This window comes from Macrotis lagotis, chromosome 1 (genome assembly GCF_037893015.1).
Source record: "Macrotis lagotis isolate mMagLag1 chromosome 1, bilby.v1.9.chrom.fasta, whole genome shotgun sequence".
Lineage (NCBI taxonomy): Eukaryota > Metazoa > Chordata > Mammalia > Peramelemorphia > Peramelidae > Macrotis > Macrotis lagotis.
The window spans coordinates 344,917,489-344,941,687 of record NC_133658.1 but is presented as its reverse complement, the minus strand read 5'-3'; the positions used below and the strand labels follow the sequence as shown (position 1 = coordinate 344,941,687).

The window sequence follows — 24,199 nt, the reverse complement described above, 5'->3', positions numbered from 1 at the left end:
ATAAACCTGATGATGAAAGCCACACAAATCTAAATAAAACACAACTCCTTGACTTCTATTCCTCAATTTTTTTTTAGGTTTTTGCAAGGTAAATGGGGTTAAGTGGCTTGCCCAAGGCCACACATCCAGGTAATTATTAAGTGTCTGAGGCTGGATTTGAACCCAGGTACTCCTGACTCCAGGGCCAGTGCTCTATCCACTGTGCCACCTAGCCATCCCTTATTCCTCAATTTTTAAGAAACCCAAGCCAATCTTAAAATCCCATTGCAAATACCAGAGATGAATGATCTCACCTAAACTTTAGTTCTTACCTGGATTGATACTTCCATCTGATTTCTTTTTTGGTTTGAGACCCTCTTCTCCCATTGGCTGGAAGCCTCCATGAGCCCAATCTAACAAGGGCTTGAGTTTTTCATCCCATGAGGCACCAGGAATGGCTGGAAAAGTCTTGCCAGTCCTGCTCTTGGCCATCTGCAAGACAAAATTTTTAAAAATTAACACCTGTGACCAAAAATGATGAGTCAGTTACTTCATGAACAACCATCTCAATCAATCAAAAGTGAATATTGCTGTTAATTATTGGTAGTTATTCTCAGCAATACAAGGATCCAAAACAGTTCTGAAGAACTTAAAATGAAATTCTTCCTGGAATCTGAATGCAGACTGAACTATATTTTTTCTTTATTCATTTTACTTGGGATTTTTTTGGTCAGTTGTTTTGTTTCATAGGATGACTAACATGGAATGATTTACATGACTGTAAATATATAAGCTATATTAAATTGATTGTCTTCTCAATGAGGAGGGAGTGGGGAAAGGGAGAATTTGGAACTAAAACTTTTTTTAAAAAATGTTAAAATAGGGGCAGCTAGGTGGCACAGTGGATAAAGCACTGGCCCTGGAATCAGGAGTACCTGGGTTCAAATCCGGGTCTCAGACACTTGATAATTACCTAGCTGTGTGGCCTTGGGCAAGCCACTTAACCCCATTGCCTTGCAAAAAAAAAAAGAAGAAGAAAATAAAATAAAAATGTGAAAACAATTTTACATGGGGCGGCTAGGTGGTGCAGTGGATAGAGCAGGATCCTGGAGTCAGGACCTGTGTTCAAATCCAGTCTCAGACACTTAATAATTACCTAGCTGTGTGGCCTTGAGCAAGCCACTTAAGCCCATTTGCCTTGCAAAAACAGAAAATAATAATAATAATTTTATATATAATTAGGAGGAAAATAAATTATTTTAAACAATTTTTTAATTATCAAAGAAAAGGTCCCTCAGCCCCAACTCCTTTTGAGGAATGTCAGGGAACAATGAATAATTTAAAACTTTTTTGATATATTAATTTTTTTTCTTAAAAAGCATTCCTTGTTATAAAAAAACAACTCCAGTCAAGTTAGGGGTCAAGATACTTATCAAAATATAAGATATCACAAAAAATTTACTAAATATCTAGAGGGAATATTTTGGATTCAGGGGAAGATGAAAGGAAACTTGGACATGAGTTTAATGAGTTAACCCTTGAATAACAATAATACTCAAAGTTAAGGTCATCTCAAATCTTACAGAGATTATATGTCCAGAGTTAATGAGGAGATGGTCTTATTGTTACTTGACCTGAATAGACTATCCATATATTGAAACTCTAGGCACCACATTTTAGGAGGAAAGTAGACAAGATGCAGAATGAACTTGGGAAGACAGTTTGGAGACTATCTTACACAAGTAAGAAAAGAACAGGGGAAGTTTTATCAGAATAATATTAGTCATTAAGCAGGGGTTGGGATGAGGAGAGGGGTTTGGGAATGAGGGAAAAAAATGGGAGACATGCCTAATCAAGATCTAAAATGTGTAAGGATTAAAAAGTTGTTCTGCTTGGCCCCAGAACAGTAGAACTTGCAGAGAAGCAAATATTGGTTCGATGTAAGGGAAAACTTCCTAACAGACCTATCCCAAAGTTCTCAGTCACTAGAAGGTCTTCAAGCAGATGATCTGTGGATCTCTCCTGCACTACCCTCATGCTAATTCCCACAATGGATGCTGCCTGGAGAGTCACAGCACTTGTTGGTATGCTTCAAGTTGGAATCAAGTTCTCACTCCACACACTCATGTGAACAGTGACTTCATTCATAGGAGTGCCTTGCAAGGACAGCTGCTGGGGTGGTATGTGCAGGGTGAGGGGGGTTTTTGGGCAAAGCAGAAAAGAAACATGTAAGGCTGAGGATTCCTCAAGGGGGTGTGTCTGCTAAGCAGTGCCAACCAGCTGAAAGTCAGTTCAGAGACAGAGGTTAGTGGCAGAAGAGAAGTCTCACCCTGAGTTTTTTTCCCCCCTAAGTATCAGTCAAAAATGAGGAGTTCGGAGATGAGTCAGGACTCAATTGGCCTAAACAGAAACTTTAAGAAAAAAAAAAAAGGCGGCCCCTAACAGAATCCTTATTAAAGTTAGATACAACAGAAGTTGACCTTGGACAAATCACATCACCAGTTATAGAGGGAGATTGGATGACATTCTCTTCCAGCTTTTGGGTTTTTGTATTCTAAGGTCTTTGCAATTGGAAGAAGAGTACTGACAGAGTGGATTTGGAAATGAGATCAAAGTTTATACCAGTCAAAAAATCTCATTAATGAATATTTCTAATTTGCTTAATGTCAGTGATAATTTACCAATTTATCAATCCATAAACAAGGATAAATAACACCAAAAGCATGGTTTTACTATGAGACAAGTTCTTTCCTGAAGCCCTTTCAATCTGTGGTCTAACATTCCTCCAAGTTCTGATGGTTCAATGAATACATACTCTGATACGTAAGCAGTACCTTGATGGCATAAGTTAAGTCTCTACAACAGCATAAAGAAGTCAGAAGGAAGAAGCTTGAGATTCCTTAGCCTGATGCAGTGGTCCAGTGGAAAAAAAATCAACAAAAGCTTTGAAACAAATTTGCTATTCACTACCTTAGTCAAGTTAGCTCTCCCTGCTGGGAACTCAAGATTCCCTCTAACTGAAAGGGAAGGCAGACTGAATAATCTCCCAGTTATAATTTTGCTATTCCTCTAAGCTAATCTTCCCTAAATCTCTTTTCTGTTCCTCTTATTCAATATCAAGGAAATCTCATTACCTTAAATCTCCCCCCAAAACATCCCCAATTGCAAACAATAATAATCTCTGAGAAGGTGAATTAGATCTCCCTAACTTGGGCTCAACCAAATGTCTCTATGTATTCAACCATCCCATGACACTCTCCCACATTACCTCCAGAGCTTGGAACAAAGCCTTCCTGTAAGATACCAGCTTGTTAAATGTAGGTAAATTGAAGTGTTGGCTAAATAATGCAAGGCTCACTAACTTGTCTGAGGGGACCTAAAAAGAGGAAAAAAAAAAGTTATATTATAGATACATATATAGTATGCAGATCTACTCCAAACCCTGAGCTTGCTCCTTAGTCCACTCACAAAAATTTGCCTCCATGAAAGAGAAGGTATCCATAGATGAGTTTATCTCTGATGCTCTTCCTTCGTCTGTGATATTGAACTGTGATCTTCCTGAATCTGAATCTATTTAAGATTACTATGAAGTTATATTAGAAGAAAATACTTGACTATGCAGGGAATGAAGGTTATGCCCCAAACACTGGGAAGATATCTTTTCACCTCCAACAATTTTCAAATAACTTCAACCCCTGTTTAAACAGGGAGGAGTTAGCAATAACATAATCATGTGAGCAGAAAATAAGAGAAGGCAACAATATCACCTCCAGGATCTCCTCAAATTGGATGATCTCAACAATGGAATGCCAATAGGACACAGGATCTCAACAATGGAATGCCAATAGGACACAGGAGTCAAAGACCTGAGTCTTCTTTAATTTTAATTTGGGCAATTTTCATCTCTGTAATCTCCACTTAGTTTACTCCAAATCATTCTTTTTTTTAGGTTTTTGCAAAGCAAATGGGGTTAAGTGGCTTGCCCAAGGCCACACAGCTAGGTAGTTATCAAGTATCTGAGGCCGCACTTGAACTCAGGTACTCCTGACTCCAGGGCCAGTGCTCTATCCAATGCACCACCTAGCTGCCCCTATTCCAAAGTATTCTTAATCCACATCTTTCATGAGGCAATATATATTTGCTTTCTATGAATCCAAGTCAGCATGGGCATGTTAAAACTTCCTTTTTAATTCATTTGAAAAGATTCAATGGAAAATATTCTGGGGAAATCACAAGGAATTAATCCTGAAAGAGAAGGGTCCAGGAAGATTAAGTGACTATTTTATTAGATAAAGTAAAATGTCAACCTAACAGTTATTTTAAGATATTATATCCTTTTCCTCATTCCAGATTCCTATAGGTTTAAGGTAAAATTGTCTTGTGCTTAAAATACTGCCTAGGATATGTTTGAGGAGATATCTCTCTGACCAAGTAATAGTAAGATTTAGATGTTTTTAATATTAGCTTAATAAATTTGTCCCTAGCAGAAAAGTGCCTAAAATTCAGTGTTTCTTTCCTCAACATATTCATATGAAGCCATATAGCTATAAGTAGGTAAGTACATGTTTATTTAGATTTAAAACTATTGGATATCTTATATACCTTTTAAAATATTTTATAGGTATAGATACAAAATAGAAATCTAGATCCCTTACCTTCTGAAATTTCTGTGCTCCCATACTTCTCAAATACATATTGAAATTCAATCTTGCTCTTTAGCAAGGGAAAAATAAGGAATTTCACTTTGAATTAGGAAAAAAATTCTTGACTCTAGGCTTGTCTCAATTCTTTGATCCAGAGCTCCCTCTGGTGGCCCATGTAACTACAACATGACTAATTTCTAATTACTGATCAGTCAGTACATGCAATTTCGCATAGTTTTAAGATTCTACACTTTAGTGACTGAAGAACTATGACCCTCTACTGTGCCACAAATCTGCTGGCTAGATTATCATCTCTCCATGGGAAAACAGAAATCAAACCCATAGCATCACTGTTTAAGGAACAGGTTTTTTATACCCCATGGCTACTATCATTATCCCTCACCTTTATGACCATTTGCATGGATAAGTAATTAGAAATTAATAAATGATTTTGATGTTCCACTAAGGGAAAGGCAAGAGGGAGTAAAAAAGGGGGGGGAAAGACCAGGATTTATGACATCTTTAAAAACCTCCTCACCCCACCATACAGGCTATTAAGCTGAATGCACAGATCAAGTTTGTAAAATTTTCAAAGCAATTTACATCACTTCATTCTGGACCCTATAATACAGAGTTTGAGGCTTGATCCCCATTTGAAAAATGGGGGAGAGAAAATGGAATGCCAAGAGTAACTGAACCTAGAGCTGAACACTTCCCCCCTTCTCCATTCAATTACAGAATCTCTCAGGCACCCAGTCACTACACTACCAAGATCAGGAACTTACCTCAGAATACTTGCCATCACCAAACCACTGTACCCATCTCATGCCAGGGATGGCCTGGCGCTTTGTGTTAGATTTCCAGGAAACCACAATAGCTGGCCACCAGGAAAAACCTTTAATCTTCCCCCAGACAAGTTCACCAATATGAAACTCTTTTCCATCCTGAAAATCAATTATAAGTAATCAGATGGATAGTGAGATGAAATCATAGCTTCAAAGTCTTCTGTGTTCAAAATTCTGAGTGCAATGAGACCGAGTTTAAAAATAATAGGAAAGTGTTTAACAAAATAAATTTAAATCTATTATAATTTGAGGTTTTTTGACTGAATATGCCTCCTGTAGGGATCCATTTCTATCGTAATGTGAAACACCTGAACTAGTTCCCCTCATTTTTAAGAGGCTGTAAAGAAATTTAGCCCAAGTCACACGGAAGAAACAGGAGAAGGATTCTGGTTTTGAAACTCATTTGTTTTCATTATACCTGTAGTCTTATATGGAGCAAGAAAAAATAGCCTTTTACGAAAAGAAAAGTCCTAGGACTTCAAAAAATTAATAGGAGATCTGAGTTTTTGAGTAGCACCTCTATGGATAATTCCTTTTGGATCTTTATTTTCCTTACCACAGCCCAGTCCTATCCTATGTACACTGTCTCAAATACAACCTCTAATGTCTATATCTTTACCCTAATTATTATCACATGCCTAGAATTCGTTCCCTCCTTTTTACCTCTTCCAAGTCCTTGGCTTGGCTCTTGATTTGGTTCAGGGAACCACCTTTTTTCTGGGACTTTGCTGAGCTGTGGTTGTCTTCCTCCCAAGTTTACCTTGTATTTGTTTTGTATCGCACAGAACTATATATACTATATATATATATATATATATATATATATATATATATATATATACACACACACACACACACACACACACCCTATATAAAAATATGTTGCCTCCCTCACTCATAGAAGTCTATTTCCTTAAATGCAAGAAAATGTTTTTTTCCGTATTTCCAGGGCCAAAGCCAATTCCTAACTTATTATAGGCTATTTAATAAATGTTTGATAATTCACTAGAGGTTAAAGTACTGCAACTTGGGACCAATAGTCTACTTCTATTATAACATATAACAGTATGTGACACTGAGTTGACCATTTCACATCATTTCCATACCTGGTATTCCATCTGATCATGGTTCTCCAAAATCACAGTTTGGGAACCCAGAGAATGATGACGTCTTTCCCGAGCACTACGCCTGGTAGTTGAGTTGCTTCCAAGATCTTTGGTGAGATCAATGGTGATGTAAGAGGTCAGGGCAGACTGGATAGCAGTGGGCAGGATGTCAGTGGACTGTCTACGTCTATTGCTCTAGGAGACAAATCAAAATGGTAGAATGAATGAAGGAATCCAGACTGATAAAAACATTGTCATCAAAAAATGATCCAAGGGGAAAATACTGTCAGAATCAAAGCCAGGGTGAAGACGGTAGATCTAAAACAAATATAAAACAGTGGGAAAAAATTCCAAAGAACAAATTAGTAAAAAAACAAACAAAAAAACAAAAATACACCCAAATAAACTTATAAAATACCAATTCATTAATATTTCAGCTAATTGCCGTTAGAAGGATAAGGACCAAACTTGTGAACTCATTAATAGAGTGGGATGACTTCCAGATACAGAAACTCCTAATTCAGTCTTAACTGCCTGAGACCATTTTTCTAATAAATAAACCACGGATAAAGAAAAAGGAAAGTCCTTGAACTGACTGACAAATAAATGAGAAGTTGAGAAAAATGAACAAAAGAAGGCATGGTTCTGTATAAAAGTCTTGAACTTTAAGCAAGATTCATGAAAAATGCATTGAGGACAGATAAGACTCTAGCCCAAAAGCACAATGGACTGAGGGGACACAAGATTTTTGTAGGAGTTGCTACTCAGATAAATAAATAGGTCTGCCTACTTTTCAAGATTATTTTATAGTCTCAAACCTAAGATCTTTTCAGTTTAGCTCTAAATAAGCTCCTCAGAACACCAATGGTAACAGGATTAACTGATCAGTATTCCAACTATAACTCAAATGATGAAAAACATCCACTATCATGAAGAGGTAGAAGAAAGACTAAAAGACAAGGAAGAAAAACTGACCACCTTCTAGTGGCATGGGGGACAGGGCCCAGTCCATCACTGACAAGACAGGATGTCCTAAAGCCCAAAAGAACCTGAAGAGATATGTGTACTGCCTATTTCCCAGGGCTGAACCCACACATCGAGAGAGAGAGAGAGAGAGAGAGAGAGAGAGAGAGAGAGAGAGAGAGAGAGAGAGAGAGAGAGAGAGAGAGGAGTCTTTGAAAGGAGGAAGATAGGCTCCCCATCTCCCTCCCCACCCTTCAAGCTTGGAAATCAAAAAGGGAGGGGGGGAGAGATAAGAAAGAACCAACCCTAGTCACAGGACTCTCTTTGAAGTCAGAACTGATCTTTTCAGTTTCTTTCTTGCTAGACTTGCTGTGTTCAGACCGTGAGGCCAGGCGTGGGGGAGGTCTGCGTCTTCCCCACTCAGTAGTACCATCCTCACTCCTGGACTGGGTCTGGAACCAAGAAGCATGGACAAGCGTATTCTATCATTAAAACTTTGATCACGAGGAAGAGCCCAAGGTAGCAGCTAAACTTACCATTGAGTAAATCTTAGCATAAAGGGATGAAAGCAGATGTTCTCCAAATAGGTTTTCTGAAAGATTCTCCTATTCTCTGACATTCATAACTTGATATTTCCATAGAATACTCCCTCTTCCCCAACACCTACTCTCTCCCATACAAAATGTCCCATTTCCCAGAAGAGGTGGAATTCTCCAATTTTATTTTTTATTTATTTTTTGTTAGGCTTTTTGCAAGGCAAATGGGGTTAAGTGGCTTGCCCAAGGCCACACAGCTAGGTAATTATTAAGTGTCTGGGACCAGATCTGAACCCCGATACTCCTGACTCCAAGGCCAATGCTTTATCCACTAGGCCACCTAGCTGCCCCTGGAATTCTCCAATTTTAAATGACCAAGATTGACTCAGTGGTGAGTTATCAAGATGATCAGTATTCAAAGTCAGCTGATTATTGACTCAACCTTAGTCTAAGAATTCTTTATGGGATTTGACTGGGAGTAGTCACAAAAGGCAACAATAATTTTGCAAACTGATTGGTACTCACAACCTAGTCTTATTATATATTCTCTACAAGATTGAAATGAACCCTTTTCTAAAGGGTTCCAAGAACTTGAGGTCACATTTATAAAAAACTCTTAAAAAGCGGAGTCCACATTTCTAAAATATACAAAGAACTGAGTCAAATGTACAAAAAAAAATCAAGCCATTTCCAATTTGACAAATGGTCAAAGATATGCAAAGGCAATTTACAGATGAAGAAATCAAAGTAATCCAGACATATGAAAAAGTGCTCGAAGTTGTTTATTAGAGAAATGCAAATTAAAGTAGCTCTGGGGTGCCACCTCATATCTCTCAGATAGGCCAATATGACCAGAAAGGACATCGATCAATGCTGGGAGGGATGTGGGAAATCTGGTACACTAATGCATTGTTGGTAGAGCTGTGAACTCATCCAACCTTTCTGAAGAGCAATTTGGAATTATGACCAAAGGGCAACAAAAATGTGCATACTCTTTGATCCAGTAATACCATTACTGGGTCTATACCCTGAAGAGATAATGAAAAAGGGTAAAAACATTACTTGTACAAAAATATTCATAGCAGCCCTGTTTGTGATGTCAAAGAATTGGAAATCAAGTAAATGTCCTTCAATTGGTGAATGGAACACTATTGTTCCATTAGAAACCAGGAGGGATGGGAATTCAGGAAAGCCTGGAAGGATTTGCATGAACTGATGCTGAGTGAGATGAGCAGAACCAGAAGAACATAATACACCCTAACAGAAACATGAGGGCAATGATCAACCTTGATGGACATGCTCATTCCATCAGTGCAACAATCAGGGACAATTTGGGGCTTTCTGCAATGGAGAATACCATCTGTTATCCAGAGAAAGAACTGTGGAGTTTGAACAAAGACCAAGAAAGGACTATTACCTTTAATTTAGAAAAAAAAAATTATATAATCTTGTCTCTTATACTTTATGTTTCTTCCTTAAGGATATGATTTCTCTCTCATCACATTCAATTTGGATCAATGTATACCATGGAAACAATGTAAAGACTGGCAAATTGCCTTCTGTGGGGGGGGGGGGAAGCAAGATTAGGGAAGAAATTGTAAAACTCAAACTAAATAAAATCTTTAAAATGAAAAAAAAAGCAGAAACCAATAAAATTTCTTTCTTTTTTCATTAGTAAAATGAATCTAAATTGGTTTCAAATAAATAAATAAAACCATTTGAATAGGAACTGGTCTTGGGAATCAAGAAAACTGGGTTCAGATGTTGGGATCAGACTCAAAGCAAGTCACTTCATCAAGTCCTCAGACTCATCTACAAAATGGAGATAATACTATTTGTTCTTTCTACCTCAATCATTTTTATAAAAGCAATAAACACACAATTATAAAGATGGATTAGTACTTAGACCTCATAGCTTCAAATTTGAAAATTTTGCCCAGAATACCAAATTTTTCTCAATTATCATTTTTCAGCTCGGATACTCTGGTCTAAGTATCAATAGGTCCAAGTACATGCTGTGACAAATCCACAGAAAATGGTCCAGTTATCAACTGATCAACTCAAGAATTTTATATCAAACAGCTCTCTGTTCAGGTTCAAGGGTGATTGACTTACGTTTGAACTTTCAGGTTGAATCTTGGTTTCTCTATACAGCTTTGGCATCACAGGGATTTCTGATACTTCTGAGTCATCAGTCAGGTCCTTTTACAGAGAGTAAATTTGGAAGTTTTCATTTTAAAATGAAAAAAGCTATTCTCTCCCCCCCCCACTAATATTCCCAATGAAGCTTGATTTAAAGTAATATAACATTAAAAACTAAATTATTTGCTTAGAACTCTATAACCCAACCTAGATACTGCGGGAACAGACATTATAATCTAGATAGTATTTCCTACAGGCAAGAAAGGTCAGCAAATCTAAGCAGACCCCAGTGTGATACTAGGAAATCTAAACCCAAAGAAAAGCAAGTTGGACTTGGGCGACAGCAAGATTGGGGGGTGGGGGGTTTGTTCAAATGCTGCCACTGGTCACTTAATTTATAAATCTCAATTTTCTTGCCTATAATATAATAGGGATAGCAATCTAAATTATTTGTGAAGAGGCTCAAATGAGAAAATAATTTTACAACAAATGCTTTAAAGCCACTAAAGCACTATGAAAAATGTTAATTGCTAAATACAGAACACTAACTCAACCAACATTTTGTCAATTTGTAAACAAGACTTCCACATAACAAACCTTTTTCTATGGAGGTTTAGAGGATAGTTTCTCCCCACAAAAAAAACAAAAGAAAACAAATTAATGGGTATCTTAGTACTTCTATAATTATCCTATCCTTGGTGTCAGAGCCAAAAAATAAATGAACCCAGGTCCTCCTGCACCACTGAAATTCACTATTCTCTCCTCTCTTCTTGTCTAAGGGGATAAGGGTCAAAGTCAGAAGAGCTGGCAAAGGTACTCATAGGCACTTCATCTGACTCATGCCTAAACAGGAATATCCCTACAATAACCTCATCAAGAGTTATCCAATCTGGGCTTACAAACCTCCAGGAATGGGAATAACATCAGTATCTCCACTAGCTCTCATCCAGTAGCTCTCACTGTTAGGAACCCTCAATTTGCCTCTCATTTTGAGGTCGAGCAAAAGAAGTCTAATATCTCCTCTATTGCAAAAGCCCTTTCCAGGGAGAAGTTCGTAACCAAGGAAGAGATAGAGAACATTATAAAAAACAAACTGAATAAATTTGATTACATTAAAGTTTCTACACAAAAGACTAACCAAGATCAAAAGAAATGTAATAAATTGGGAAAGAATTTTTAAAACTAGTGTTTCTGACAAAGGATTCACTTTTGAAAAAACAGAGAACTCAATCAAATTTATAAAAAAAAACAAGTCATTCCCCAATTGACAAATGGTCAAAGGATATGCAAAAGGCATAAACTGCAAGGGCAAGGAAGTCAAAGTCAAAGCTATCTATAGTCAAATGACAAATTACTCCTAGTCATTATTGATTAGAGAAATGCAAATTGAAGCATCTCTGAGGTACTATCTCACACGTCTCAGATTGCCCAATAAGACCAGAAAGGATAATGATCAATGTTGGAGAGGAAGTGGGAAATTTGGGACACTGATGCATTGTTGGATGAAGCTGTTGAAATGATCCAACCTTTCTGGAGAGCAATTTGGAATTATGCCCAGAGGGCAATAAAAATATATATACCCTTTAATCCAGCAATATCACTACTGTGTTTAAAAACTGAAGAGACCATGTAAAAAGGGTAAAATCCCACATGTACAAAAATATTCATAGCAGCTCTGTTTGTAATGGCAAAGATCTAGAAACTTAGGGGATGCCCATCAATTGGGGAATGGTTGAACAAATTGTACTATAGGTATGTGATGGAACACTACGGTTAAACTATAAGTCGGGAGGGATGGGATTTCAGGGAAACCTGGAAAAACTTGCATGAATTGATGCTGAGTGAGAACATTATACACCATAACAACAATATGGGATGATGATCAACCTCGAAATGCTCACTCCATCAGTGCAATGATCAAGGACAATTTTAGGACATCTGTGATAGAGAATACCATCTGAGGGCAGCTAGGTAGCAGAGTGAATAGAGCACCAGCCAGGAAGTCAAGAAGTCCTGAGTTCAAACCCAGCCTCAGACACTTACTAATTACCTAGCTGTGTGAGCTTGGGCAAATCACTTAACACCATTGCCTTGCAAAAAAAAATTACTGGGAGAAAATACCATCTGTATTCAAAAAAAGAAACTATGGAGTTTAAATGAAGACCAAAGAATGTTATCTTTAATTTTTAAAAAATTGTCTTATGTATTACATAATTTGGCTATCTCTAATATTCTCTTTCTTACTTTAGGAGATGTTTCTTCTCTCAAAACATTCAATTTAGACCTATGCATATCATGGAAACAAATGTAAAGACTATATCAGATTGCCTTCTGTTGGGGGGAGGGGGAAGAAGGGAGAAGGGGAAAAATATAAAATTCAAAACCTTGCAAAAAAATGATTGGTAGAAACTACTATTATATATAACTGGAAAACAAATAAAATATTTATATAATTTTTTAAAAGCCCTTTCCAATATCTAAAGGCATGATTTCCAATACATTTTACCAACTCCTTTAAAGGAAACAGAGATGATATAAGACCACACAGGGGAAGGGATTGGAAGAAGAACTGAATTTTGGTGATAGGGCAGAGAAGGCAATGAGGAATCTCTAGGCAGTGAGGTCTTTACTAGATAAGTGGTTCTTGAGGTCCAGAAAATAATGATGCCCTTCTGGAAGGATGTGAGTAAAAGGCAGAAAGAGGAAGAGGGAAGAAAATCCCATTCATTTCTTACAACCTCCTTGCCTCCGGGAGTACAGCTGGAAACCCAATGAATGGGGAGAGAACTTTCCCTTCAAGTTTTACAAGCCAACATGGTCTCCTACCTCATTATCAAGAAAGCACCTGTGTACTGATCCAGGCCCCCTGAGCCCCTCAGGAGAAGGGCAAAGGGATAATGGGGTAAAGGGCTCATTAGATGGGTACCTCATCCAAGGTGATCATATGAGAGAGTTCCCTTTTCGACAGTCCCCGTCGGCTTACCCTACGACCTGTGGAAGTAATAAGATGGTCATCTTGTCAAGGATAGCTGTAGCATATAAATTTTTTTGACATACTCAGATTTCTCTTATCTTTTCCCAACAGGCTCTGGTTCTACCCCTAGGCCCTGTGCCCCAAAGTTATATCTTGCAATAAAAAGTCTTCACCTCATCTATTGCCTCATTTACAAAAATAGAAATAATAAAGCTGTTAGAGAGGCAGACATTGGCTCTATAAACAAACAAAAATTAACAATTAGAGCTCTCCACAATGAAATAAATGATCCTCCTCCAAAGGGTTTCTAAGAAGGTATAATATGAGCATGAAGGCAGTATGGTATAGTAGAAATAATACTTGTTTATAATATGACCCATTAGGTCCAAATTTAAATCTGTAATTGACTAACTCTATGTGTATATGACCTCAAGAAAACTCTTCACTTCTCCGAGTCCTCATTTGTCTTCTCTATAAGTCAAGTTTTGTTTTTTAAAATTTTTACTAAATTAAATTTTGCTTGACTACATTCATGGGGCTTAGTTTTGAAAAGGTTCAGTCCCTTCATATAACAAAGGAAGCTGTGGCACTCAGAGGGCAGAATAAGGGACTTATCCAATACTATAAAGGCAATTAAATTGTAAATTTGAATCCACATACTCTGAATCCAAATGCTGTGCTTCCTTCTATTAATATCCCTGTAGTCTATTCTACTCTTCATGATTCCATTTATCAAGATATGTCAATTGACAAATCAACTTTTAATTCCTATTTTAAAGGATTCTAAACGATGATAATCCCCAGTCTACAATAAGGGGGCCCAAAACCATTAGCTTAGTTCACATAAAAGATCAAATGTACATAATGTTCTCTTCCCTTCCCTCCTACCATGGAAGCCTTAATACTAGAAGCTTGCTAAGGCTCCCCACTTCCTTTGATGCACAGTTGAGTTTTTATAGTCCATCCTTTCAGGATGATGCAAATGACAGGAAACAGTACTCCAGACTAGTCTGTTAACATATTCTGAACTTTTCAGATACTGGTCACCAACTTAAAGATTTGCCCCAGTGAGCACCATGAATTATGGCATTCTGTGAATTCCTCAAAACTAAAATGGGCTCTACAGTATTCTTCATTTTATACAAACTAAAAACATTGTGAGATAGCATAAGAAGTCACCTGGAGACTTTTTACTATCAAAACCCCAAGGCTGCATTTAGATCACACCCCTTCCAACATTTTCAAATATCATGAGATAAAAAAAGATTACCTTTGATCTCCAGGCTCTCTACTGCTTCCAGGACTGGAGGAGAGAGAGTGTCATCATCACTGCCATTGACCAAACTCAATTCTTCTTTGCTGGCTTCTTCACCATTATATCTTCGAGTATCTCCCTTCATTGTGTCCTACAGGAAATGGCAAGAGAATGGGGTCCAGAGGTGGAACATATAGCAGACAAGACTAACACTAGGATAAAATAACCCAACAAGACAGTGAACCACACCTCCATTGATGAAAGCATCTGATGGAGAGACTGAGATCATTCAGTGGTCAAAAAGGAAACCCTGTTCTCCATGCATCATTGGTACTTGATCCATAAGATATCTTCACCATCCAACTTAGAAGCTCCAGAACCAGCTCCATTGGAAAGCCAGACCCCTGACACCAAGAATGCCCAGGAGACATTGAGACTATGTAGGGAAATCAGGAATTAGTGTCTTGTGGGAGTGAGGAAGAGAAAAAAAAGGAAAGTATTGGAACCTGATTCCAGCACTAATGCTTTGGTGCCCCTTCCTCTATGGATATGGTCCAAGCTCTGAGCTCCCCACTTTTAACTATAAGAAACATTCAGTACTATTCCACAAATTTCCTCTCCTCCTCTAACTCCACTCCTGGTCCTGTTCTGTCTCCTTGAATTTAAAGCACCAAAGCCTATTTTTTTCTGTTAAAATTAAACAATTCCTTTCAACTTAAGTAAATTATTTTCTTTACTGACCCTTTGTTTCTTCTCTCCTCTCCCCCTCATTCTCTAGGTTCTCTTCTCTCTTCTCCCAGAGAAAAACTTTTTCTCCTTTCCATGGAAGAAGCCCTGCCTTCTGGACCCAATTGGCTAAGACTTTTTGTCTATCATTTTCCCTCACCAGACTTCTCCAGCTGAGGCTCTAAGAATTCAAATTCTAAGAAAGAAGAGGGAGTCACCAGTAGGCAAGTGGCCAGGGGAAGAAGTATTTAAAGTGGGAAGGAGAGAGATATAAGGACTTCTGCTTTTCCCTGCCCCCAAATGCCCCAATGGAATAGACATCACTACTAGTAACCTCTTTTCCAGACTCAGTCACATTAAAATGCGCTTTCGACTCTAGCCACTATTATACTAACCTCCTTAAACTATCTTATGGTCACCAGAGCACTATTCAGTGACTTTCAGTGGCTCTCCAAAGTCAATGAGAAAAACAAAATGAACTTCTTATGGCATTCAAGCCCCTTCACAATCCTGCTCCTGCAGGTCTGCCTGCTCTTTTCTCCTTCCTGCATTTCTTTGTTGCGCTTCTATTCCCCCCCCACCCAGACCTGGGCAAGTTGCAGTTGTGGACACACTGTTTTAAGTTATTTCTCTTTCTTAGGGCCATAATTTAAATTCTGTACAGAGAAGTTTAGGAAGCCTGTACTGACACTCCACAACCCAGAGCAGAAAGCAATGACTCTTCAAGTTAAAAAAAAACCAATTCCCTTCACTCTTTCAGAGTAGAGGGTTACAGATATAGGTGACAGGACTAATGCCTTCCCTTTCCCAGCAATTAGGATATAGATTGCTGAGAGGTTTTTCTCTCATTTTCATATAAGCAGCACAGCCATCGTTACATAGGAACTTAATGAATGTATCAATATAATAGGGAACAGTTAAGCAATCCTCCTTGAGTGAAACATGACCTCACAGCCATCCATTCACTTTCCAAGAAAAGATCAAACCCCAGAAAACCCTTTCAACAATACCATGATGTAAGCACCTGCATTCTCACTCTGCTTCTGGCTTCACTATAATTTATCAAAACCACCATATTGCATAGATTTCAAAATTCATATATTCCTAACCCTAATTGAAAAAACTGAGGGGAATTTTGCCCAATGTGCAGATGTGCAGATCCCCAGGGCAGGATGCTCTTTCTACTTGATCCACTTCTTTAATTTACTTGCTACCTTTAGGTACTTCTTTCCTACCAAAAGAACCAAAACACTTGTTTCTTTGTTGCTTTTCTGAAGGGAAGCATTTTCTTTATACTCTGTCTCTCTGCACACACCTATACCCCCTGCCCACTACCTTTAAAACCCCAGAAGTTAAAAGCTAGAAATATTCAGTCAAACTCTCCTTACATTTTACATTAACGACTAGTTGCAATTCAATCTAGAAATTATGTCATTACCACAAGTATTCCCAATTATCTCACCTTTCTGGGTCTCAGTTTCCTTGTTTGCAAAATGAGCCAATGAGACTTCATCTGGGACCCCCTTCTAGGTCTGGGACCTGACCTGGGGTCCCCGCCTCTGGGTCTGAGTCCTGATCTTGGGTCCCCCTTCCAGGTCTGGAACCTGATCTGCCGTCCCCTTTCTAGATCTAGGAATCTTTCCCAAGGGGATTGGTCCCACATTCTTGGGTTAAGGGGCTGCCACATCCTCCCCTGGGCTTAGCCCCCAGCCACAGGTCTGACTGCATACTTTGGGGCCAGTCAGCTTCTGTTCAAAGAAAGATCACCTCCCTGCCTGGGGGGGAAGAGGGATGAAAAGGAGGCTAAGCCTCATCCTTAACCCACCTACCTTCCAGGGTCTCCTGCCCCCAGTGGAAGAAGGTCCAGACTCCCTGCCTTAGGGGTAGAAGGGATGGGGTGGGCAGAGAGGAAAGATCAGGTTGCAATACTGATCAAATTCACAAGGGGGCGATGTGTAGTACAAGCAGTAGGAGGGCAGCACCTGCAGGCAGGTCACAGGTGGACGCTTGGCTTCAAACTCTCCCTCCACCCTCCCAAGGCTCTTTGGGTCACAGATTCTCACTTTTTCTCACCCAGGATACAAGAAAACATACTTCTTGCTTTACTGAAGTGCACCTTTAGGCAGACCTCTTAAAGAGATCTTTACATAATGCAAATTTGCCCCTACCCATCCTCTTCACTGAGCCTATATAACGAAGGCATACATACAAAATAACTTCGCAGAATTAGGAAAATAATACATAAGTATTGTTGCTTTACAGATTCCTTTCAATGCTCTGGGTTTTGTGAGTGGAACACAAGAACAGGTTTTAATCTGCATTCCCTTCAAGCAAAAGAGTAATTCTATTTTTCAAAGCTTTATGCCCTGGTATAGTTTTTTCTTCCATGGAGATGTAGGTCAAGATGGCATTCTTTGATAAAATAGGCCAGTTTCTACTATGTTAAATATTTTCTACCACAAGGAGGGACCTCTGTCTATTATTCTTTGCAGGAATTCTGGGAACTCTTCAATTTCTGCACTACCTGACCCTTGCACATTATGAAAACCTACACAATTCTGAATTTAAGCAAACCAATCACTGTTGGCTGAAATCTCTTCAGGATTCTTTACCTTTAAATCTTAAGAAGACTTCAAAGCCTTGAATTCTCAAAAAAGCTTAAAAGAATATTTTTCTGACTGATTTAAATAATATTCTTCATCTCTAGAATAGCATCTTCTCTTTGTTTCAATAAAGAAGTCAAATTCCTGCAAAGCTACCTTTTGCTTACTCCTTTATCCAAGTAGCATCCTTCACTAGGATGCCCACAATCAGCATCAAGACTAATTTCACATGCTATTGACAACTTTTGTCCTCCTTCACATTTTCTGATTATTTTCATTTTCATTTCCAAGTCTATAAGAAGGTTCATTTTTCTCCTTGAAGAGCACACTTGCCACTCCCCATGGTGAAAATATAAGAATCACTATCATACACAAGAGACACAGTGTCATTAATGTTTTACAGAGCCTGGTACTATGCAATTGTTTTTGAAATGCAAATGTAAATCAAATTTGCATAATGTAAGAGAACTGACCACATAGGTGATAAGCACATTTACATAGATAACATTTCCACCAAGAAAAATGAGATGATTATCCCCTAGATCAAGCAAAATATCTGGGTGAATGAATAAATGTCAGCAGACCTAAAGGTGGCAAGGTTCAAATGTACAAAATTTGAACCTGGATATCTTCACCTCAGCATCCTATCCTACCAACCATGCTTCTCTACTTCATTGCCTAAGATTACACAACTAGTATATGTCTGAGCAGGACTGCATGGACAGTAGGTTTATCTTTATTTCAACAGCACCACTCCAACCAAGGCCAAAGTATTTGCTAAGTGGTTAACTCCTCTCTGCTACAGAGTCTCCTCATTCTGTGCACATTTATCCAAACAATTTACCCAGGGAAACCCAGCTGACCAACACAGCCTCTCTAGGATGGTCCAGAACTACAGACTGAGAAAAGAATAGTCAGAAACAGTAAAAATTAGAGCTAGGAGGGACATCACCTTTATAGATGAAAAGAAACAGAAGCGTGGATTAATAACTTGCACAATAGGATTCCAACCCAGCTCCAGTGCTCACCAAGGTGCCTCTATTCCTCGGATATTCAGAGCTGCCTTACCTTCTGGCCTGGTAGTAGTCATTTATTTCATTCCAGGACCCCTCCTGCCCTAGCCCTGTGCTATCTAACCAGCTAACCGGGTCCTTTCCAGGCCCTAGGCAGCAGCAACTCCTGGGTCCACGACTTCGGCTTTCATTCTCAGCTTTAATTCTCTGTCCACAACAGGAAGGAAGCATGGCCACTTTGCCTTTTCCTCCTCTGAGGGGCGGAGGAAGGAGAGGAGGGAGGGAGGGAGGGAAAGTGAAGAGTAGTAGCTGGCCCCAGCTTATTAACATAGGCCCTGAAGCTCCATAACCCCCTCCACCCTCTAGGCAGGCTGGCCTCATCCTCTCACCATACACTCAGGAGGAAACTAAGAGCCCCTCTCTAGGGCACAAGTCTTTTTTAGGGTTACATATCAGAATGTCTGATCCCTTTTAAAAGGAGACTGAAACTGGGACCCCATCAAACCACACATATACCCTTCCACCATGAAGCAATCAGGATTAGAGGCTCCATTTTCTAATTCTTCACAGCAGAGGCCCAGGTTGTCCCAGCTCCTCCAGAAGCCTGACAATGATTAACCACCACTCTGCAATAAATAACATCTTACATTCTTCTGCAGCTAATCTCAGGTCTCAAACCTTCATCTAATTGCCTTACTCAAAAAGTCTGGTCACACAGGTGACCAGTCTGCCTGCAAACAGAAGACTGGAATCCAGGTCTCCAGATTCCAAAATCCATTCCTCTTTTCATCCTACCTGCCAGTCTCTGGGCAGACACAGAATTGGAACTGTACCCACAACAATCTGATCCTCATTGGTTTAAGGTCTATACATTTCCAACAACAGAAAGGGGAAGGGAGTCAGGCAGAAGAAACAAGCAATTATTAACTGCCTACTAGATACAAGGCAAGATGCTAAGCACTTTTACAAATAACTCATTTTAAAGGTTAAAATATTCTGAAATTGGTCAAACTGCCTCGAGGGCAGAGTCAGGAGATCTAACTGGCTAGTTGACTAGGGGATATCAATAATGGGAATATCATCTACCTTGTTTTTCTTACAACATTTAAAAATTATAATATAAAAGAAACTATACTTTTCACAGACCTTTCACAAAAATCAAATTACAAAGAAATTTACTAGTCATGAGTGAATCAGCCACCAGTTTCTCATTCATAAAAATTTACAAAAGGTGGGGCAGGTGCCGCTAGGTGGCTCAATGGACAGAGCACCTGCCCTGGAATCAGAAGTACCTGAGTTCAAATCTGGCCTCATACACTTAATAATTACCTAGCTGTGTGGCCTTGGGAAAGTCACTTAACCCCATTGCCTTTCAAAAAAAAATGACAAAAGGTAATAAATTTTCAGCAAGGTTCCCTCACCATCAACTCAAAAGATCCCTGAAACATCCAAGAAATGACTAGGCTTTAAAATCATTTCTTCATCTTGAATAAGAGAATACTAATTGTATTACCTGCCCCATGGATACTGTAAGAAAAGACTTTTATTAAAGCAGGCTACCTTCAAAACCTCCCCAAGCTTATAGGATTAAATATAAACTCTTCATACTAAAGTCTTCAAACTAAAATCATCAATTCTCTTTTCGGGAAATGTCCTAACCTGCCATAATCCAATATGCTCCTTCATCCAAATCATACCCCATCTTTTCAGGGATAGCTTCAGTGCTATCTTCTCTGATCTTCTCTGAACTCACAGCCCTGACTCAGGCTATACCCCTCATTAGGTCTTTAATTACAGAACATAGCAGTGCTTGTCCCAAGTACACCATAGCTTCTAAATCCAGGGTAGGCTAAATAGTCTAACATATAAATATTACTTACTAGGAAAGAGTTATTTAAACTCCTTTGCTGTTTATTCATTTATAAAATGGAGACAAATGATCCTATACTCAGGTTCACAGAATTGTTTTAATGATGAAATGATGAACAATAATTCCACAATTTTGAAATACTTAAAAACTCTGATGAATTGGGCTGCTAGGTGGTTCAGTGGATAGAGCACTGGCCCTAGAGTCAGGAGTACCTGAGTTCAAATCCAGCCTCAGACACTTAATATCACCTAGCTGTGTGGCCTTGGATAAGTCACTTAACCCCATTTGCCTTGCAAAAATCCTAAAAACAAAAAAAAAAAACCCTTGATGAATGCAATATCCAATCACAAATTCCAGAGAACTGAAAATGAGGCATGCTCTCTACTCAACTCCTGAGAGCCAATGCATTTAAGCTGTAGAAGTCAGATCATTAGAAATAAACAATGTGACAAATTTGTTTTGTTTGACTATCCATCTGGTTAGAAGGATTTGGTTTTTTTCCCATAAGAGAAAAGGTAGGATAAGGGGGAAGAAAATGCTTGTTAACTTAAAACATAAAAAATTTAGAAACAGAAAAAGATGAAATAGAATATAAGTACTTTTTAAGTCTTATATAGCTGACATTTTCTGAACACACTTTTCCAAACATTGCTATTCTCCCAGTTACTCTGACCTAACTTCTCTTAGTCATCTTAACTGTAAGTTAATCATAAGTTATCCTCCACTCATGGATCCCTTATTCCCATTTGCCTGATTTCTCATGTTCTCCCAATCTTCAACACTGAATGCCAATTGACCTGTTTCCTCAGTACCTACATTCTGAATTTTCTAGGCAGCATGTGGACTTTTTCCACTTTTCTCAACTGGGTCCATGTGGACGAGGGATCCAAGGAAGACAGAACCAATGAGCAGAAGTTACAAAAGGAAAATCTTAGGTTTACTCTAATGACAATATTCCTAATTATTTAAATTATTCCATATTGAAAAGAATACCTTGCTATGTAGAGGATTTCTTCATCACCGAAAGCCCTCATTGAAACAGAAGCTGGATGGTAGTAACTTGTATGATCTGTTAATAAAGTTGATTCTTAGTCCAAAATAGTTATACCATAGTTTTCTATATGACCCAGGGTCCCAACTGAGAATGAGTGCTCCGGATGAATTTGGCTGGGGAAGATTGTGGCCCGCAATAGCATCCAATTTTCCCCTAATCAACGATCCAAGGCTCCTTCTCAACCGGCTACCCAGAGGCAGCCCACTTTATCTCTTCAGAAGGAAGCAGCCAAGAGGAAAGGGAAAGAAAGGCTTTGTTCCTTGCTCCCAGAGAATGAAGTGTCCAGAATTCTTGCAACTGGCCCTAGGGGTTATTAAGGATGTCCTTGCTAGGAATCAAGGGGAAGGAGGAAAATACCTAGTTCTGCTGGGCAGTGGTGTTTTGACTGTAAAAGAACCTTCTCAGCTATGTAAGTTTGTTATCATTTTTAAAGTATCATGATTACAATAACCCTATCTGGTCTAGTACTATGAGTCAATTTTGCAAATTGAGGAAATTTCAGGAAGTACTAGTAAAGTATACTGAGTATACTGACTCTTCCAGCAGATCCAAGGTAGCCATATTTCCAAGAGAGCCAGAGGACGGGAGTATGAAGAAATGTGAAAAGGATATCTAGAAGGAGTTTTATTACAGCAGGGATTGTAGGAGACTCCCAACTGCTCCAACAATATCTCAGTCTCTTTTGGAATACTTAAGGTTCATGTGAACTATTTTGTTAATGATCCTATGAAAAAGACAGTGCAAATATTATTATGCCCTTTTGACAGATAAGCAAGTTCAGAGAGCTTGTCCAAGGTCAGTCAGTAACTATAGCATCTTTTCCACTATAAAGTGCTGCCTCTAGAAAATAACAGCAAGAATAATTCCCATTTCCAAAGCAAGTTAGCATAAACTTATCCCCTCCTCCCCCCCAAAATACCAGTGGATAGGGTAAATATTATCAGAACCTCAGGTTAAGTAACTGACCCAGAGGACATAGTATTATTGCAAACAAGAGTCAGGACTCCAGGATGTCTTGAAGATAAGGTCAATGCTCTTTCCCCCTATGCTATTAATGTCTACTCCACCACAGTATGTTTGTAAATCCATACAAGGTACACTTCTAACGATTAAATGAATACATCCTGAGTTAGGGGAAAGTATGGCAACCAAATGAATTCATAGGAAACCAAACTCACACAAAGTCAAGTGAACAGAACTCTATGTTGAGCCTACAAGGGACCCATCCCCCATCCTTAATGACTCTGTATGTCAGGGGTCAGAGATTGGAATGGAATGGAATCACAGGGTTAACAGCAAAACCATTCAACCCACACCCACCCACCCCCATAGAAATGGGGAGTTTTTCTCCTTGAAAAGAGGAAAAAAGCCTTTTACAAGGAAGCTAAAATGGAATCAGGTTGGTCCTTTCCTGCTCTCTCTCTTAATCAAGGGGATAAGGCATGAACCAGGGCCTGACACCAAATCAGCCCAGAGGCAGGGGTGGAGGCTAGTTAACATGATCCATGTGACTGGGGTCTTAAGGAGCTAATTGAACCACTTCAAGACAGCAGAATGATAGTGAAGCCAGAATAAATGGACCAAAAGTCAGTCTATGAACTTAAGAGTATGAAGAATAATCAGACTTAAAAGTGGTGGACTATAAGGTTGTAATGAAAAAGATTGTTATGACTCAAGAGTTAGGAGATCCTAGACCTGGCTTTGTGTCTTAGTACTTTCTTCTACTCCAAGTTTCTCTAACTATAAAAAAAAAAGATCTATGAAAACAGTGTCCAAAAGTCTAGATGTTATAACCCTGCTATACCATGACCTGATTGAACTACTCTATTTAGAGGTTGGTACAGCATTTGAGAAAGAATACATGTAAGGTAGACATAAAGGAAAGAGAAGAACCTTGAATTATGCCATAATTCAATCCACTATGCCAGTGGATACAAGAGAAAGTAAATGTTTCAGCAAGGACCTTCAGTGATGGAGAAATATTAATACTTAGCAAGGTATCATATTCTTTCCACTTAGGGATAGTTTGATAATTCAGGAAATAGTCATTTAGTAATTAAAAATATTGCCAAAAAAAAATATTTCCAATAGGGGCGGTTAGGTGGCACAGTGGACAGAGCAGCAGCCCTGGAGTCAGGAGGACCTGAGTTCAAATCCAGCCTTAGACACTTAATAATTACCTAGCTGTGTGACCTTTAGCAAGTCACTTAACCCCATCGCCTTGCAAAAACTAAAAAAAAAAAGAATATTGCCATTAGTGTAAACCTAAGATTTTTCTTTTATAACTTTTACCAATAGTGCTGTCTTCTCTGAATCTAAATCCAGTCTCACATCAATAAGGACACCATTGCAAAAAGATAACATGGAATAGTCAATTATAACATGCAGATTAACTCAAAGAACAGAAACATTGTCACTTCTTGGCTAGGTGGTGATGGGAGAGGAAGGAAAATAGGAAAAAGTATGAAGTATCTTGCCAAATTTCCATCA

The 24,199-nt window shown here is 38.7% G+C and overlaps 1 protein-coding gene across 5 annotated transcripts in view; it reads right to left on the bottom strand.

The window, feature by feature from the left end:
* The window catches only part of DNMT3B (DNA methyltransferase 3 beta), a 45,020-nt gene extending 23,064 nt beyond the window's left edge, over positions 1–21,956 (bottom strand). For 2 of the 5 annotated variants that reach the window (XM_074211879.1, XM_074211883.1), the window contains exons 1-9: positions 14,693–15,700; positions 14,459–14,594; positions 13,141–13,205; positions 10,188–10,274; positions 7,842–7,988; positions 6,574–6,768; positions 5,408–5,566; positions 3,248–3,355; positions 312–471 (exon numbers count right to left, since the gene is read on the bottom strand). In XM_074211879.1, the coding sequence (XP_074067980.1) occupies positions 312–471; positions 3,248–3,355; positions 5,408–5,566; positions 6,574–6,768; positions 7,842–7,988; positions 10,188–10,274; positions 13,141–13,205; positions 14,459–14,594; positions 14,693–14,710 (1,075 nt within the window). In that variant the 5' untranslated portion in view covers positions 14,711–15,700. Of the gene's footprint in view, positions 1–311; positions 472–3,247; positions 3,356–5,407; positions 5,567–6,573; positions 6,769–7,841; positions 7,989–10,187; positions 10,275–13,140; positions 13,206–14,458; positions 14,595–14,692; positions 15,701–18,840; positions 19,010–21,648 lie in introns of those variants that run through there. The other 3 variants (XM_074211880.1, XM_074211881.1, XM_074211882.1) reach the window with 3 other exon arrangements.
* Between the last annotated feature and the right edge of the window lie 2,243 nt (positions 21,957–24,199).